Genomic DNA, 16231 nt, shown 5'->3' on the forward strand with positions numbered 1-16231 from the left:
AGGGGGTGATGGCGGAGTGGACCAGGGTGTCATGGAGGGAACGATCCTTACGGAATGTTTCTGGGTGGGGTGAAGGGAAGATGTGTTTGGTGGTGGCATCATGCTGGAATTGGCGGAAATAGCGGAGGATGATCCTTTGAATTTATATAGTTTTTTCTTTTCCCACCTATTTCCATTATTTTTAAATGTATTTCCATCCATTGTTTTATCTCTACCTTGTAGCCTTTTTCGATTTCTTCACCCCACCCCATCCCCACTAGGGCTATCTGTACCTTGCTTGTCCTGCTTTCTACCCTTAATTAGCACATTCCTTAGGTAATATTGCCACCTTCAACACCTCTTTGTCCTTTTGTCTGTGACATCTTTTGGTTATCTCCTCCTATCACTGGCCCTCTATCCAGCTCTCTTGTCCCAACCACCCCCTTAAACCAGCTTATATTTCACCCCTTTTCTATTTTTCCTTAGTTCTGTTGAAGAGTCATGCGGACTCAAGCGTTAACTGTGCTCCCTTCTGCAGATGCTGCCAGACCTGCTGAGTTTTCCCAGGTATTTTTGTTTTTGTTTTGGATTTCCAGCATCCGCAGTTTTTTGCTTTTATCGCAATGGCAGAAATAAAATATTGATTTATAAAGAGAGATTGCACTCAAGTCTCAAATGGAATGAAGAGCAACTTCACTACCTTATCAAAGTCAACAATTAAGGATTTGTTTCGACAAATTGTCAAAGTGCACAATTGGTCATTCTTTCCTTTTTGTCCAGCTGAAGGGGAACCTAACTACATCTCAGTACTTTACTAGTTGGTTTCCATTAGTAGTATTGCAGTGGGCATGTCCTACGCACTGTCCAAGATGGTAAAGTTCGAATTTGTGCTCACAATTTCTGTGTTACATGTACTTTGGCCATGCTTCCTCAGTACAGAGCTAAAAGAACAGGAGAAGGCGAAGCAAAAACAGAAAACACTGGAAAAGCTCAGCAGGTCTGGCTGCATCTGTGGAGAGAGAAACAGAGTTAATGTTTTGAGTCCGTATGACCCTTGGTCATAGTGCTATTAGACCTGCTGAGTTTTTCCAGCGTTTTCTGTTTGTTTCAGATTTCCAGCATCCGCAGTATTTTGTTTTTAGGAAAAGAAGATTGGACTAAAGGCATTGCTGATAGTGAGTGACTCTGCAATTTTAATCCAATTAGCAAGCTCAAGGGTATCGTTGAGGGTAGCAGCCAGTGAGCTTGCTTTCTTTAATGGGGAATTGTGTGGCACTGGGAGATTAAAAAGATCTCTTAAAATAAGAATTTATATAGTGCCTTTCACAACCTCAGGACAGGCAATGAATCAGCTCTGAAGTGTAGTAATTTTGCCTTAATGCAGGAAACATGCCGACCATATTGCGCACAGCAAGGTCTCACAACAGCAACATGATAATAATCAGATAATCTTTGTTGAGGGATCAATTTTGGCTCGAACACAAGGGAGAACATCTCACTGAGCATTAGAGACAAGGAATGTCCCTCAGTCACCTCAGAAAGCACACAGGTATAAGTTTATAAAAAGATTTTATTGAAAAAACCTCTAGTCCAAGATCTCTTCAGTGAATGGCAAACATTTAGGACAGGAAATGCATTATTCCTCACGAACTACACTGTGCCTTCCAAATCTCCAAGTCATGGCTTTTAAGGAAAGGAGTATTCAGAGTTTAGTTGTGCTACATTTGTTACATAATTTCAGAGTTACAACGCAATCCCACTGTCAAGAACACAATATTTTCAGCAAAGCAAAATGGCTGCTTCTCTTCTGATCAAACGTTCAAAGAAGTTTTGTGTAGCTCAAGTCTAAAAAGTTATCTGTTCTTGCAAAAAGAATGCTCAGCACATTCAGGCCAAGTAGGCCGGGGAAAATTAATGGCCTAGAATTCTGCAAAGACAGATGATGTTGGCATTTTGAATGGGGTTAAAAGGGATGATTGATACATGACAAAAACATTACTACAAGCCTAGAGATTTGTAAGGCAGTCTACATGAAAATTATATAGTTGCAGAAATGTACTGTACACATGCCAAGTCTCAGGTTTATAAGCAATAATAGACTAAAAAAGAAGCAATCATTTAAAAAGGCAGTTCTTGTACATTAAATGCTACAGATTAGAAGATTACAACAAAGCTTGGTAAAAGGTATTTTGGTGAGGGGTGGCTGTATAGATTGTGCTGCAGCTCAGATCAACAAGAAGGTGGGTTATACTGTCAAGTTTCTAGGAACTTCTCACATGCCCTTCTTTCCTCTCTTACCTGTTCAAAAAGATAGAAAAGAACAAGATTGGTATATATACATTTACAGCAAGTCAACATTTACTTTTTTTCTCATGTCACCTCCTGCTGTCTTGGGCACAGGACAACCTTGCCTCAGACTGTCAAGTTAGCCATAGCCAAACAGTCTTCTGCCAAATTCTTCCACCCCATCTTCCTGAGACTAAGAATCTTTGCAGCATGTCCACTACACCGAAATCCATTAGCCACAGTCTTTCCCATTCACTTAATCTATCAATATCTCTTTGTAATGTTTTGCTGCCATGCAGATGAATACCTGGTTTCCTGACAGCGATCATGCCAAAATAACATCAGTATTTGAGCCACCATGTCAAAACAATGGCTGCTGAGCAATATGAGCTACCACCTGACCACTGGCTCTTAACTCCAGTGCCCAACCCAGCCACACATGGGCAATACGCACGTAATGAGAGCTATGCTGCCACACAAAATACCATCGAGCAGATCATTGCGATGCTGAAGCAGCATTTCCACTGCTTGGACTGCTCTGGAGGAGCCCTGCACTGCTTGCAAGAGTGTGTGTCCTGATCTGCTGCATCCTGCACAATCTCACCATGGTGAGGGGACAGCTGTTGCCAGCAGGTATACTGTGAACAGCTGAGGAGGAGGTGGGGGAGCAAGGGAAAATTGGAGGCCACCAACACAATACCTCTCTGGCTGGGGATTCCCATGACTGATCCACCTCGCTGTAAATCCAGTGAACACAAGCCCAATCCCCCATTCACCAACCTTACCTTCCTTCCCTCTGGCAGTTACCAACATAGCAACCTCTAGGCCACCATGAGGAAATAAAAGTCATTTAAATATGCAACCATTCCAAATCAATTTTATTAAGCATTCCAAACCAAATCACCCTTGTGCATTTGCTTAGTGCCAGTTGTCCATGTGCCTTTGCCTGTCCTAGTGCTCCTACGCAGTGCTAACCCAGTGGCTGCAGCATGGTTGATGGAAGAATAACTGACCTCAAAATGAAAATTCCCACCTTTGAATTGTAGGGTTGAATTGCGAAGAGAGACAAACTAGGTTGTATTCCTCGGAGTTCAGAAAGTTAAGGGGTCACTTGATTGAAATTTTTAAAATATTAAGGAAAACCAATTGAGTTGACAGAGAGGAACTATTTTCACTGGATGGGGATCAAGGACTTGAGGGCAAAATGTAAAAATTGTAAAAAATGTAAAAAGAACCCCAACCTTCAGATTTGGAAAACACTCCACATAAAAAGACAGGTAGAAGTTTGGGATTCTCTGTTGCAAATATTGATAGATGCTAGATCAAAAGTTAATTTTAAAACTGAGATTGATAGGTTTTTGTTAAACAAATGGATTGAGGGGTATGAGGTAAAGGTGAAGTTAGGTCACAGATCAGCTGTGATCTTATTGAGTGGTGGAGCAGGCTGTAAGGTCTGAATGTTCCTATTGCTTTATATGATGTGCATATTGATGGTTGCATACCAACTGCACATTCTTGAAGTGGAACCTTTTGTGGTTGTGGTACATCTCTCCATTTAGATGCAGCCCTGCAAAGCCATATGTATGCAGTTGGTGGCACCCTGCACCATGGGGAAACCTTCTGTTCTGGTGAAGCCATGTACACACTTCACCTGCTTCTCTGTTCCCCTGTCCAGGCACCTCCCTTATACAGCATTGGGCAACAAACTGGGAGATATTAGAGACACTTTGCAGCCTTGAAGGGTACAGAAGGCTATAGTCAACATCAAAGCCAGCGGCAGTGACATGTTTGCTCTGCTTTGAGGCTGCAGGGTTGCTTGCAAGAGGTGGCAGAGATCAGTGAGCACTTCATTTGCCAATTATATGCCCATTCTGCAAGTTTGTGCATACCTTCTAATCTGTTGCACTCCTCCTCAGTATTGACATTACCAACACACCACCCCTTCCCCCGCACCCCAGACCAATTTGGTGTCACCTGCAAATTTAGAAATTGTCTTTTGATTCCAAAGTCCAAATCTTTAATGTAAGTTGTGAATAGCAGTGATCCCAGCACTGATCCTCGTGGAACACCACTTCCCACCTGTGTCACTCTGAATAACTATTCCCTACCCCTACTCTACTTTCTGTCTTGAAGCCAGCTAGCAATCTATTTTGCAGCTTGATTTCTGACTCTGCATTCTCTGACATTTATCATTGGCCCATCATATGCATTCATTAGCCTATTGTGTTTACTCCTGAATGTGTATCCAGCTTAAATCTGCAGCTAAAATATCACTTCCTTCGCCAACTCGCAAGAATTCTGAAGTTGAGTAACTCCAGTTTACATTCAGTAATTCATTGCCAATTTCTGGTTTGTTTCAGTCCAGGTTATCACTTAATGTCAGGATTCCATCTTTATCAAAGTAATCATGAAGACATAGCCCTGTCCAGTTCCTGACTGCTCAGCAAGACAAAGACTTCCCCTTCTCTCTATTTGTACTGATTTATTTGTTCTCATCAACCAAGATTAGCTAGCACACTAGAACCATCTTAGGGGAAGCAGGGAAGGCAAGGAACTCCCATGGCTCCCTTTTGCTATGGGGAAGTGCCGATTCAAACTCGTACCCTGCCATTTCCAGTGCAGACTATGCGCAAAGAGCTCAATGGAATTCACCTCTCCAGATGGAATCCTTCTGGAAGGCTGTCTTTTCTATCTTTACTTGACAGGATCCAGGACAAAGCAGTCTGCTTGATTGGTACCTCATCCACCACCTTCAACATTCACTCCCTCCACCACTGATGCACCGTGGCATCAGTGTGTACCTCCGACAAGATGCACTTCAGCAACTCACCAAGGTTCCTTCAACAGCATCCCCCAAACATGTAACCTCCAGCATTTAGAAGGACAAAGGCAGCACATACATAGGAACACCATTACTTGCAAATTCCCCTCCAAGACCCTCACCATCCTGACTTGGAAATATATCGCCATTCCTTCACCGACGCTAGGTCAAAATCCTGGACCTCCCTTCCTAACAACTGTGTGTGTGTGTACCTACACCATATGAACTGGAGCAGTTCAAGAAGGCAGCTCAAGGGCAATTAGGGATGGGCAATAAGTTCTGGCCGTGCCAGCAATGCCCACATCCTGCGAGAAAGAATTTGAAAAACCTGAAGGAAGACTATGCCAATATTGACCTCGTGCCTTTGCACAATTCTGACAATTTGGAAACCATTTTCTTTCCTTCAAGGATATTCTCTCCATTAACACCTCACTGACCACAATCCTTTCCTGAAGTTGCTGATTGTTCCTGAAAAGAGTTGCACAAGCAATAGCACTCTCAGCCAAGTTGGTATTCCTAGCACGAGCTTTGATATTCTGCAGCACCAAGCTCTTTGATGACTTCTTAAGCGACACCATTGCAGTCGTTCCCATCACCCTTGATATTCTTTAGTTTTGTCTCCCACAAGTGATCAGCAAACCTCTTGCAGTAACAGCTGTGGTTGGGCTGCCTGATAAGGAAGATGGTGCTGAAGTTTTCAAAAAGTCAATCCTTTATTGCCACACACATCTATCCCACTACAGGAATTGGAGTCTGTAAAACACACTCTGCAATAAGCAACAGCTAGTTCTTATGCTATAAAGTTAACCCTGATGAGTAAACAGCCGAGGTATGAGTAACTGTCCTTGATTATGGGGATGTTCTTAGCTCATTTCACTCCCCAGTTAAACTCTTACAAATTCACTTTTAATCTTCAGTTGATACAAGTGAGGAGGGCAAGGAGAAGCATGGCTGTGGTCCCAAGGATTTAAACAGAAGTAGCACGATCAATGGCACAGCAGGAAAAACTCACAAAGGGGCATCACAGTATGAATAGGGACAGCATGGGTATGTTTCCAGGTAAACATTGCGTTAAGCTACCTATAACTTAATCTAGATCAAGAAGTCAATTTAAAAACCAAAGGAAATTAGCTAAGTTGAATCAAAGGGCCTGGGAGTAACGGAGTGCTAGCCTCAGGGAGAAAGGTAAAACATCTAAAGTGATGGCAGCCAGGGCAGGAGCTGATTGCCCAATAGCTGGTGCATTTTCTTTTGTCCAGATCAGGTACAAATCTTAAGTTTATTTATGTTAAGTTTAGTTAGTCTAACAAATAGTGACATAGCAAGGCACCTCAGTCCCATTGAATGTGCCTCCTGTGCCATGTGGGAACTCCAGGCCACTTCTCGCACCCTGAGCAACCATATGTGCAGCAAGTGTCATCAGCTGGAGGAGCTTGAGCTCCGGGTTTCAGAACTTGAGCAGTGGCTGGCATTGCTGAGGTGCATCCGCAAGGCTCATAGTTACATGGATAGCTCATTTCTGGAGGTGATCATCCCGCAATTAAAGAGAGTGCAGACAGAAAGGGAGTGGATGACTGCCATTCTAGGAAGACTAGGCAAATAGTGCAGGAGTCCCATTAATTTATCTTGTCCTCTAACCAGTACACATTTTTGAATTCTGGTAAAGGAACTAATTCATCTGGGGAGTGCAGCCATGTCCATGGCACCACAGGTTGTACATCTGTATGGAGGGAAGGAGCAAGGTCAGAAAAACAAGAATGATAAGGGATTCTAGAGTTAGTAGAACAGTCAGGTGGTTTTGTGGCTCCAGATGTGACTCTAGTTCCCTCTCCGGTGCCTGGGTCAAGGAAGTCATGAGCGGCTGCAGAGCACTTTGAGAGGGGAGGGTGAACATGGTCATGGTCCACATTGGTGCCAATAACATAGGTAGGAAGAGGGGTGAGGTCCAGAAAGAAGATTTTAGGAAATTAAAAAGTGGCACTCAAAGGTAGTAATCTCTGGGTTACTCACAGTGCCACACAGTAATGAGTGTAGAAGTAAGCAGACAGCTTAGATAGTATAAAGGGCAGGAATGGCAGCACTATATTCCTGGTTACAGGGTTTTCAGATGGGATAAGACTGAAATAGAAAAAGCTCTGAACTTCTTGACATTGGCTGCAGCTTTCTGGCAGACCTGTCAGCATATCAAACATTTCAGGCGTGCCTGACACCAGTTAGCTCCTGCTGCCTCCAGCTATGCACCACCGTTTGCTGCAAGAGAGAGGAAAATGTGATTCAATAGCTGCGATTTTCCGCTCCTGATCATGGCGTGCGCAAGAGCTAAATCTCGCGAGAAGGCCCAAAACAGGAATTGCAACGATGAAAAATGAGGAAGCAATTGTGCACTTCAACTGTCAATGACAGGCCCCCTTTTCCGCTGCTGAACATCAAGAATGTAATTAGCATAAATCTGCATCTAATTATGACTCCTATTCACTGGAATCATCCTGGCACTCTGTACTAAGAGCTCATGACAGCGTGCAATTAGAACGACATGTTTCACAACATGATTTAACAACATACAGTTGGTGACCTGCACTTCGCTTGGTACTCCAAGGTTAGTTCGCATAAGTTGAATCCCACAGCTATGGAGACTATGGGGATCAGCACCAGGCTTCGCCATGTCAGTCTTGGGGTGGGGGGGTGGGGGGGGTGGTGAGGGGTCACTCAGGTAAGTCTCCATTGCAACCACACCAGGGTTGAGGTGGGGGTGGCTTTCACTGTGCTGCAGGGCAATGGCTCCATTGTGGAAGGGGCCAAGCACGACTGAGGGAAGGGAAGGGGCTGTAGGGCAAGGGCTCCATTGGGGGAGGCAAGGGCTCCATTGCGGGCAACAAGTGGGGAAGGTTGCATTGAAACACATGATTGGGGGTAGTGGGGGGTGGGGGGCACTAACTGAAATGTAACTTCCAAAATGAGAATAGAACCACAGCTAAGACAGGTTAGCAACTGTTCAATTGACATACAGGGAGTCAGTAAAGTTCAGCAACTGATCCCTCAAAGTGACAATGATTGTTCCCCTACTTTTAACCTCTCATGAGCACCCTTCAAATTCACCAGAGTTTTATGGAACTGTAGAACCATTGAGCGACTGGAGAATTTTGAGGACCCCTTGGAAATACGGCCATTCACCACTCACAGAGAAGAAGACTCCTTGCCCCCAAAATTAATCTCATGTAGTCACTGATCATTCACCCTCATGGTCAGTCGAAACAGCGTAGACTTGGAGTGCAGGTAAAGACTAGCCCAGTGCCTGAGCTGAAAGCAGAACATTCAGGGACCTGGCCGAAGCTGTTGGCAGTCTATCAAGTGGGTTGGGGGGTGTTTGTGGTGAATGTTCATGCCCACCCTGCAGTGGGCATCATTTCAGGGGTCAGTTCTCTCTGGCATGCCTAGAGAGGCCTTGAGGCTACAGTCGCAGATGATTCCTTGACCAAAAGTGGACCTTTGGAGACAAATGCTGACTCTTGCGTCTCTCTCATGAATGCTACAGTGAGGAGGCAGTCAGGAGGATGGAGCCTGGTGTTATCGCTGGCTACATTATTGCTTATAGGCAGGGGAGAAGGAGGAGAAGAATGTGAAGCAGGCACCTGGCTCGCCAAAGGGAGGAGCAGAACCCTCAAGACCAACAGGCAGCAGGTCCTTTTCCAGATGCAGTGGATGATCCCCACAGGGTGCATAGACATCGCATGTCTTATCTGCAGATGAGTGAGAGCCAGTGTCCTCGATGCCTTTGTATGTCAAGGGATCTGGTGACTTACATTTGCCACATTCTCCAGGAGTTGGCGCCACAGGGACTTGGAGGGCATCCATTGCCAGTGGCATTGAAAGTGACCGTCACACTCAACTTCTATGGCATTAGCTCCTTCCAGAACTTCATTGGGGACCTCTGTGGGATCTCCCAAGCATCCACCCACAAATGCATCCAGGAAGTCACAGACGTCATTTTTGCAAATGCCCACAATTTTGTCAACGTCGACAGAGATCAGGCAAGTCAGAGCACTGGACTTTGCTAAGGTTTCCAGTTTCCCACAGGTGCAGGCTGTCATCCACTGCACTCATGTGGCTATAAAAGCTCCTGGGCAAGAAGCAGTCCAGTACATCAACAGCAAAGATTACCGCTTGCCCATTGTGCAGCTGGTGTGCAACCATAACAAACATATCATACAGGTTTATCCAGGAAGCGTCTACAGCTTGTACATCCTGAGGATGTCTTAGATCCCTGACACCTTCCAGGGACCACACAGGGTGCAGGGCTGGTCTTCGGGGACAAGGGTTACCCGTAAAGGGCGTGGCTGACGATGCCTGTGTGGCAGCCTCAGACATAGGGAGAGAAGACACAACAAAGCTCATGCAGCAGTCCAGACATTGGTGGAACACATCATAGGGATACTGAAAATATGGACAGGTCTGGCTCCAGTACACTCCCCAGAGGGTGCCACGCATCATCGTGGCTTGGGACTTGGGACTTCTCCTTCTTATTGTGAGCCAGCATATCCTGCATGAAGACAGATGGAGACGGTGTGAGCAAGACGCCTGCGAGGGCAGGCGATAAGGATGCCTGGCATGCGTGGGTGGCAAGTGGAGCCCGGACAGGATTAGGGCTCAAGCTCTGGAGGGGGTGTGGCCAGGCGGAGATGTGGGGGTATGTGAGAGTGAGTGGTGATGTCCCTTGAGGTGGCAGCGAGTGAGATCCTTGTGAATGTGCGATGGCTTTGCGAGTGTGTTGAGAGTGGTGGACTTACCTTGGCAGAATGGAGGAGATCATTCATCCTTTTCCTGCACTTCTGCAGGGCATTTGCACTGACCACCACTGTGATCACCTCCCAAGCCGGATTGGTCACCATGGTGGAACTCCTGGGGGCAGAGCAGGGGTAGAGAACATGGTGGCGGGCCACGACTGCGTCCAACAGGCCATCCAGTGAGGTGTCACTGAATTTGGGCACAGCATGCTTTCTGCCTTTGCAGGTCATTTCTCCTGTGGAGCTGTCCTAAGCTGCAGAGAGTGCGAACACTGTGCGGGGACGCCATTTAAATATGGCATCTGGAGTTAAGGAGTGCTGAGGCACGGTGGGATAGGCGAATTGGAATCCGCCCGCCAATGATACAACGTGATCCCCGTGCATGAATATTTAATGGTGTTTGAAGCGCACTATACAACACGAAAACCCGCCATTGCGGCTAATGGGTTGAACACTTTTTTTACACCCACTACCAGACTTTGAGTTTTCCAGGGAAAATCCCAGCCAATGTGTTTGGGTGATGTGGCTGCCATGGTTGAATAGCTGGCAGTGTATGCAGGTTGTGAGATGTGGGTGAGGCTAGTAACAGTACAAAGTACCTGAGGGCGGGGTGAAGTTATGAGTACTGGGTTCAAGTCATATTGATAAATATTCCCGGTGGATAAGTAAATGAAAGGGGTGGTGGTGTATTAAGTAGAGTCTGAGGCTGATGGTGCTGTTGGTGGTATATAACATTTGAAGATACATTCATTACCTTGACCATTTGTGTGCTTCTTGTAGCACTGCATTGAGGTCCTCAGGGCTAGATTCCTAGCATTGACTTCCACAGCTAACAACTCCCCACTCCCTTTGCAAAGTTTGCCTGGAGGGCTTTCTAGCTGTCTGTGCTTGGATGACATCTCCCCTCCTTTCTTCCTGCACCAAGGCCTCCAGTGGAGCTCGTTCTCTGCTAAGTTGTGCCTTTATTGAGTGTTTCTTGCCTCAAAATCACTTTTAGAATGACTTCCTGCTCCTGCACCAGTCATAATGTATTTTCCCTTGAATAGGTGCAGACTGGCTTTAAGTCATGCTCGCCTCTCCAACAATTTTCACCCCCTGTTCAGACATGCAATCACGCAAAAGTGTGTAGCACTGGCTACACACTACAATCATTTAAACTATCGGACAGCACAAAGTTTGAAACATAATCCCCACCTCTGTTTTTAACCACTGTTGGATTTCATTGCCAAAATCTTTGTCCTTCTTTTCAAATCCCACCATGGTCTCATCCACCCGGCCTTTGCAACCTCTTCCTCCATGGTTACAGCCCCTAACCCAGGCCTTCTTTGCCTTCTCCCACCTTCCTTCAGCCACCGCAGCCCTTCTATGGAACTCACTGCCTAAAACCCTTCAACTTTTTGACTAAGCTTTCAAACACAGTACCTAATTTCACTCTCTGTCCATGACTTGGCATTCATTCAACCATTTACTTTGATTTGTGAAGAGCCTTGGGATTTATTATTTTTAAGTAATAAAAAGGCACTACATAAATGGAAGGCGTTAATCAGTAGCAATCCAATGTGAAAACCCTAGCCTATTTTCCTCAGCTGAGGGCCACTGATGTCCAATGTGGGCCTCATATCTCTGTCCCTTCTGAGATCAGTGACTAAACTGCAGATCAGGGGCCATCTTGGGACCTCCCTGTTGTGGATGGCTCAGTCCTTGACTGGTTACATTTGAGACAATGGAAACCAGTGCAGTTAGTATGGACTGTTGGATAAAACCACAGAAATTTACAAAGGCTATCACCATTCTCATCATGATTTCAGATGAAAGAGTGTCCTTCTATTCAATCTTCCCTCCTGGCTGAATAAGTCACATTCCTTACTGAATTCAAAAGATGGGAATAACTATCATCAAAAGTACAATCAGAGTGTGTATACAATTTCTGAACCACTACAGGCAAACCAACCATTTAAACTTCCTCACACAAGAACAGCCATTATTCCTCCAAAATTACTTACTTTAAGATGGTGTTCACCAGCTCATTTAAAGACAGAACCCCTAGTTAGCACTTGACTGGCATGGATCCTGAAGTTTCGCTTTCTAAGCTGTAGGTCCCCAAAAGCTTTTAGATACTTACAAAAGCAGCCATTTAGTACTTTTCTCTGAAGAACAAGTACTAACCTTTCGATTTTGACTTGGATTTATCACATGACTTTGTGACCTTCACTGACTGCTCACACTCTGCGTTGAACAGCGCCTTCTTTAGGGTTCCATTGCGAGTTTTCAGGCCAGTCTCGGTGTCACACTCACCCCAGTTTCCAAACTTGTACTTGCAGTCACCTGTGAAGATATGTTGCAGTCAGAAATACAAACCCTGATGGTTTCATTCCCTAGCACAGGAATTCACTGGCTGTAAAGGGCTTTGAAGTGTCCAGTGGTCATGCAAAGCGCTATATCAATATTGTGAGGGTCAGTAGCTTAGGATGGGGAGCTCTCCAAATTGGTTAGTAGTTGAGAGTCACCTGACTCTAATGGACCAAATTCAGTCTTTGGCCATCAACAATCTAATTATTTTGATTTTCTCCTGCCTACCATCAGCTACTCTTCAGCAGCAAGACTGAAAGTGTGAATGCATACATAGATGAAAAAAGAAAGGGCGGAATTTTCCGGCCCCGACACTACCAGGCATCATCGTGGGTGGGACAGGAAAACTTGGGAGCACTGTTGACTTTTAATGGCTCTCCAAATTTTCCCGTCCCACCTGCGGCGATGCCCATTGGTGCTGGGGCCGGAAGATCCCGCCCAAAGACTTGCATTGATATAGTGCTTTTGCATGACCACTGGATGCCTCAAAGCTCTTTACAGCTAGTGAATTCCTGTCCGAGTGTAGTCACTGTTGTAATGCAGGAAATGAGGCAGCCAATTTGTGAACAGCAATCTCCTACAAACAGCAATGTGATAATTCTAATATAAGGGTCGGGCATATATAGGGTTAATATGGGACTGAGTACAGTACTACCCACAGAGTGGTGTAAGAGAGCACATAACCCACACCCAAGGTCAGTCTAGTGTTGGACAGAGCCGTGTGTACCAGCAAGCATGGAGACAGCTCCTAGCTGGTACCCTTTACTGTATATTTGTAAATAGCTCTAAGAGTCAATAAAAACTTATAGTTAATCTAAATATGACTAGGAAGGCTTCTTGAAACCTACCGACTGTAACCAACACCCTACAACAATAATGACCAAATAATCTATTTTATGATGTTGATTGAGGGATAGATTCTGGCCAGAACTTCCCTGCTCTTCTTCGAAATAGTGTGCCAAAATCTTGCACAGCCACCAGCGCAGGCAGATGGAGCCTCTGGTTAACCTCTTGTCCAGAAGCCAGCACTTCCAACAGTACCTCAGTACTGCACTGGAGTGTCAGCCTTCGTCTTTATATCTAAGCCCTGGATTGGGACTCAAACCTGGAGCCTTGTGACTCAGACGTGAGAGAGCTACCAATTGAGCCACAGCTGTAGCAGGGGAGAAAATAAGGCAACTCATGCACAAAGGGAGCAGAAGTGAAAGTAAGGCAGCCTGAACATCTCTGAAGAAAAGAGCGTGTGAAAAAGAAATGAAGAGCGAATAAGAAAGAGCCGAAGAGAATGCGTAATTTCAATCATTTACTGATGACTATATATGAGTGAATGTATGAATAACCTACATGAACAGGACATAAAAATAATAAAAGCAGTTTTGCCCAGACAAGAAAAATAGTGTAATGATAACCTAAAATTGCTCCATTACTGTAACTGCCTTACATAGAATACCAGGCTCAAAGTTGTTCTGTTCCAGCAGCAAGCAATTTAAAGCAGCCAATAAAAGTTTTTGCACTGGAAATAATGTACAATAGGGGTCTATGACGCTGTAATAGAAACCAGATGGTTAAATGTATCCATGAACATATGGCTTTAGTATATTAAACACATTACTTTGAGTAAAGGAGCCAGGGGCAACTGGTCCAAAAGTAAAGTGCACCACACAGTATTGATGCATTTCTGCATCTTGGCAATCATCACCAGGTTATAAGGGAGCTTGGGAGTTCCTGTGGCTCTTGTACAGCCCACTGTAGTCTATTAAAAATTGCCATAGGCGATGGCCTGAGATCGAGTCCACTGTGGGACATTAAGCATATTTTTGTGGGGACGGAGAGATTAAAAAAAAGAGTAAAGGTCAGAAAAAGATGAAGCTATGTTAAACCCAGCTCTAGAAACAAAATGCTCACTTCCAAATTGCTTCTTCCAGTTACAAGGCACCTTGCACTTCACGACCTTGGTCTCCTCCTTCTCCTTGCAGGTTCCCTCACGGAGTCCAGTGCCACAGTCACCAGAGGCCGGCTCACATGTCCCCCAGTGCCATTCTTTGCAGGCTGAGCTAGACTTCTTCCCTTTCTCTGTAAGAGAACATGATACTGTAAGGGAATGGGTACTTTCGACTTTTGTTCAGGGAAAAGGTGGTGAAAGATGGGTGGAAGGGAAAGAGTTCAAAGCCCATTCTTTAGGATTGGCTCAAGTTTACAAGTAGTTGTGCTGTTTAACTTTCTTCTGCAATTTGAGTGCATCACATCAGTTGACTCATACAGGAGACGAAGCCAAAGACGAGATATGGAGGAAGTTCATTCAGCCATCTTGGGCCATCCATCCAGATATGGAGGAAGGCCGCTCAGCCCATTTTGGGCCATCCACACAGATACAGAGGAAGGCCATCCAGCCCACATTGGGGTCATCCATCCAAAAGGGACCTGCAAATCCACCATCACAATATCCAGCTGCTTCTTAACAACTGCAGCATTTTAAAAGTCTCCATCACCCTATCTGGAAGCCTGTTCCATGTGCTGAAGTTTGATTTCAGAATCTGTCGCTGCAGAATGTAAGTTTTTATTTAACAAAAAGCATTCCACATAATCCTTAATCCTTCCTGATGCCACTGCTACTGTTTGGATTAAAAAGACCTCACTATCATTGTCACATTTATTCAGAATCCTCTTTTATTTTTCTGCTACTCTTTTAACCATTCCAATAATCACTTTTGCCCACTTCAACTGCATCTCACGCTCTGCCTGAGCAGGGTGTGTGGGAAAGCAAAGCTCCAAATGGTTAACCATAGACTCAGCTAATTTAAGAGTTAAATTTGACTAAGGTACAAAAAAAAATTCCAGAAACTGAGAAAGGGTGTGAGATGCAAGGGAACTGAACAAACTTGGTAATTAGAATGACCATTGGTTGGATTATTTGAAGAAATGACAGAGTAGAGCATGCTGGTAGCAGAATAAATATTGTTCATCTGAATTTCCAGAAGGTCTTTGATGAAGTGTCACACAGAAGACTATTAATAAATGTAAGTCCTTCTTTCTTTTTAACATGTGTGAGATTGGTACTCAAAGGTGAAATTCATACAGATATTGGAGGTGATTTGGATTTTATGCCAGTGTAGAATGGGTCATCGTGAGTCAACAACGCATTTTACATTTCTCCCCATTTTGATTTCTGTCAAAGTTAATGCAGCCTCACAGGGGTTGAATCTCATTCACACTCTGGTGAAAAGGAGATGGATTGAGGTCCATTCCATCTGTGTGCAGACTGAGTTCAGTCTCTAAGGAAGAGAACCAATCAACAGGCGGGAGTCTACAGTCATTATTTGTCGAATGTCATGGAAATGCTTCCTTCATTGCAGGCATCAAACAGAGCAGGCAGCAGCTTTATTGGCCAAGACAGTTAAAAATTGGGCAGGAAGACGCAGATTCCAGTGAGTGATTGGGCCTCCATGGAAGCACTGATTGCCAACCTCATGGCAGTAGGAGTTTGAACAGACAGTGTCTTTCACAACAGCTTTCAGATCCTGTGGGCCAGGATGCTCTCTGGCCTTTCAGAGACTGATAGTTACCATTAAACTAGCCAGACATCAGATCCAGGGCCATTTACAATGGAAAGAGCAGGAGGCAACCTGTAAGGGGTGATCATTTCTCAGGACAGCAACATGTGTGAGGCATCTGGCTCCCTCCTCAGAGCACCATGTCAGTGGCATGAGGCTGCCAAGGTGGTAGTTCCAGTGATGTAACCTGCTATTGTCCCCTTGCCCCAGGGACAAGCTGCCATGAGGGAAGAACTGACATTAATCTTTTGCTCCACGTGAGCAGTCAGCCATCTCTTGTGATACTAGCCATTGGATTACACATAGGAAAAGCACTGGATTAGGACAAAGAAGGGCACATTCAGACATCGGGTGGAATCACAAGGTTCAGATCCAAACCTGACTTTTCGCTGCCAGGCAAGTTGGGTTAAAATGACACCCTTGTTGAGTTTCAGGTATCAAAAGCATGTATTAGGATTTCAGCA

The 16231-nt window shown here is 44.9% G+C and overlaps 1 protein-coding gene across 1 annotated transcript in view; it reads right to left on the reverse strand.

Annotated features, from left to right (window-relative positions):
* Positions 1 to 1531: 1531 nt before the first annotated feature.
* Positions 1532 to 16231, reverse strand: part of LOC121283357 (midkine-A-like) — an 84537-nt gene continuing 69837 nt past the window's right edge. The window contains exons 3-5 of the mRNA XM_041197843.1: positions 14122 to 14289; positions 12034 to 12192; positions 1532 to 2277 (exon numbers count right to left, since the gene is read on the reverse strand). Of these exons, the coding sequence (XP_041053777.1) occupies positions 2252 to 2277; positions 12034 to 12192; positions 14122 to 14289 (353 nt within the window). The 3' untranslated portion in view covers positions 1532 to 2251. The remainder of the gene's footprint in view (positions 2278 to 12033; positions 12193 to 14121; positions 14290 to 16231) is intronic.

Source organism: Carcharodon carcharias, chromosome 10, assembly GCF_017639515.1.
Source record: "Carcharodon carcharias isolate sCarCar2 chromosome 10, sCarCar2.pri, whole genome shotgun sequence".
Taxonomy (NCBI): domain Eukaryota; kingdom Metazoa; phylum Chordata; class Chondrichthyes; order Lamniformes; family Lamnidae; genus Carcharodon; species Carcharodon carcharias.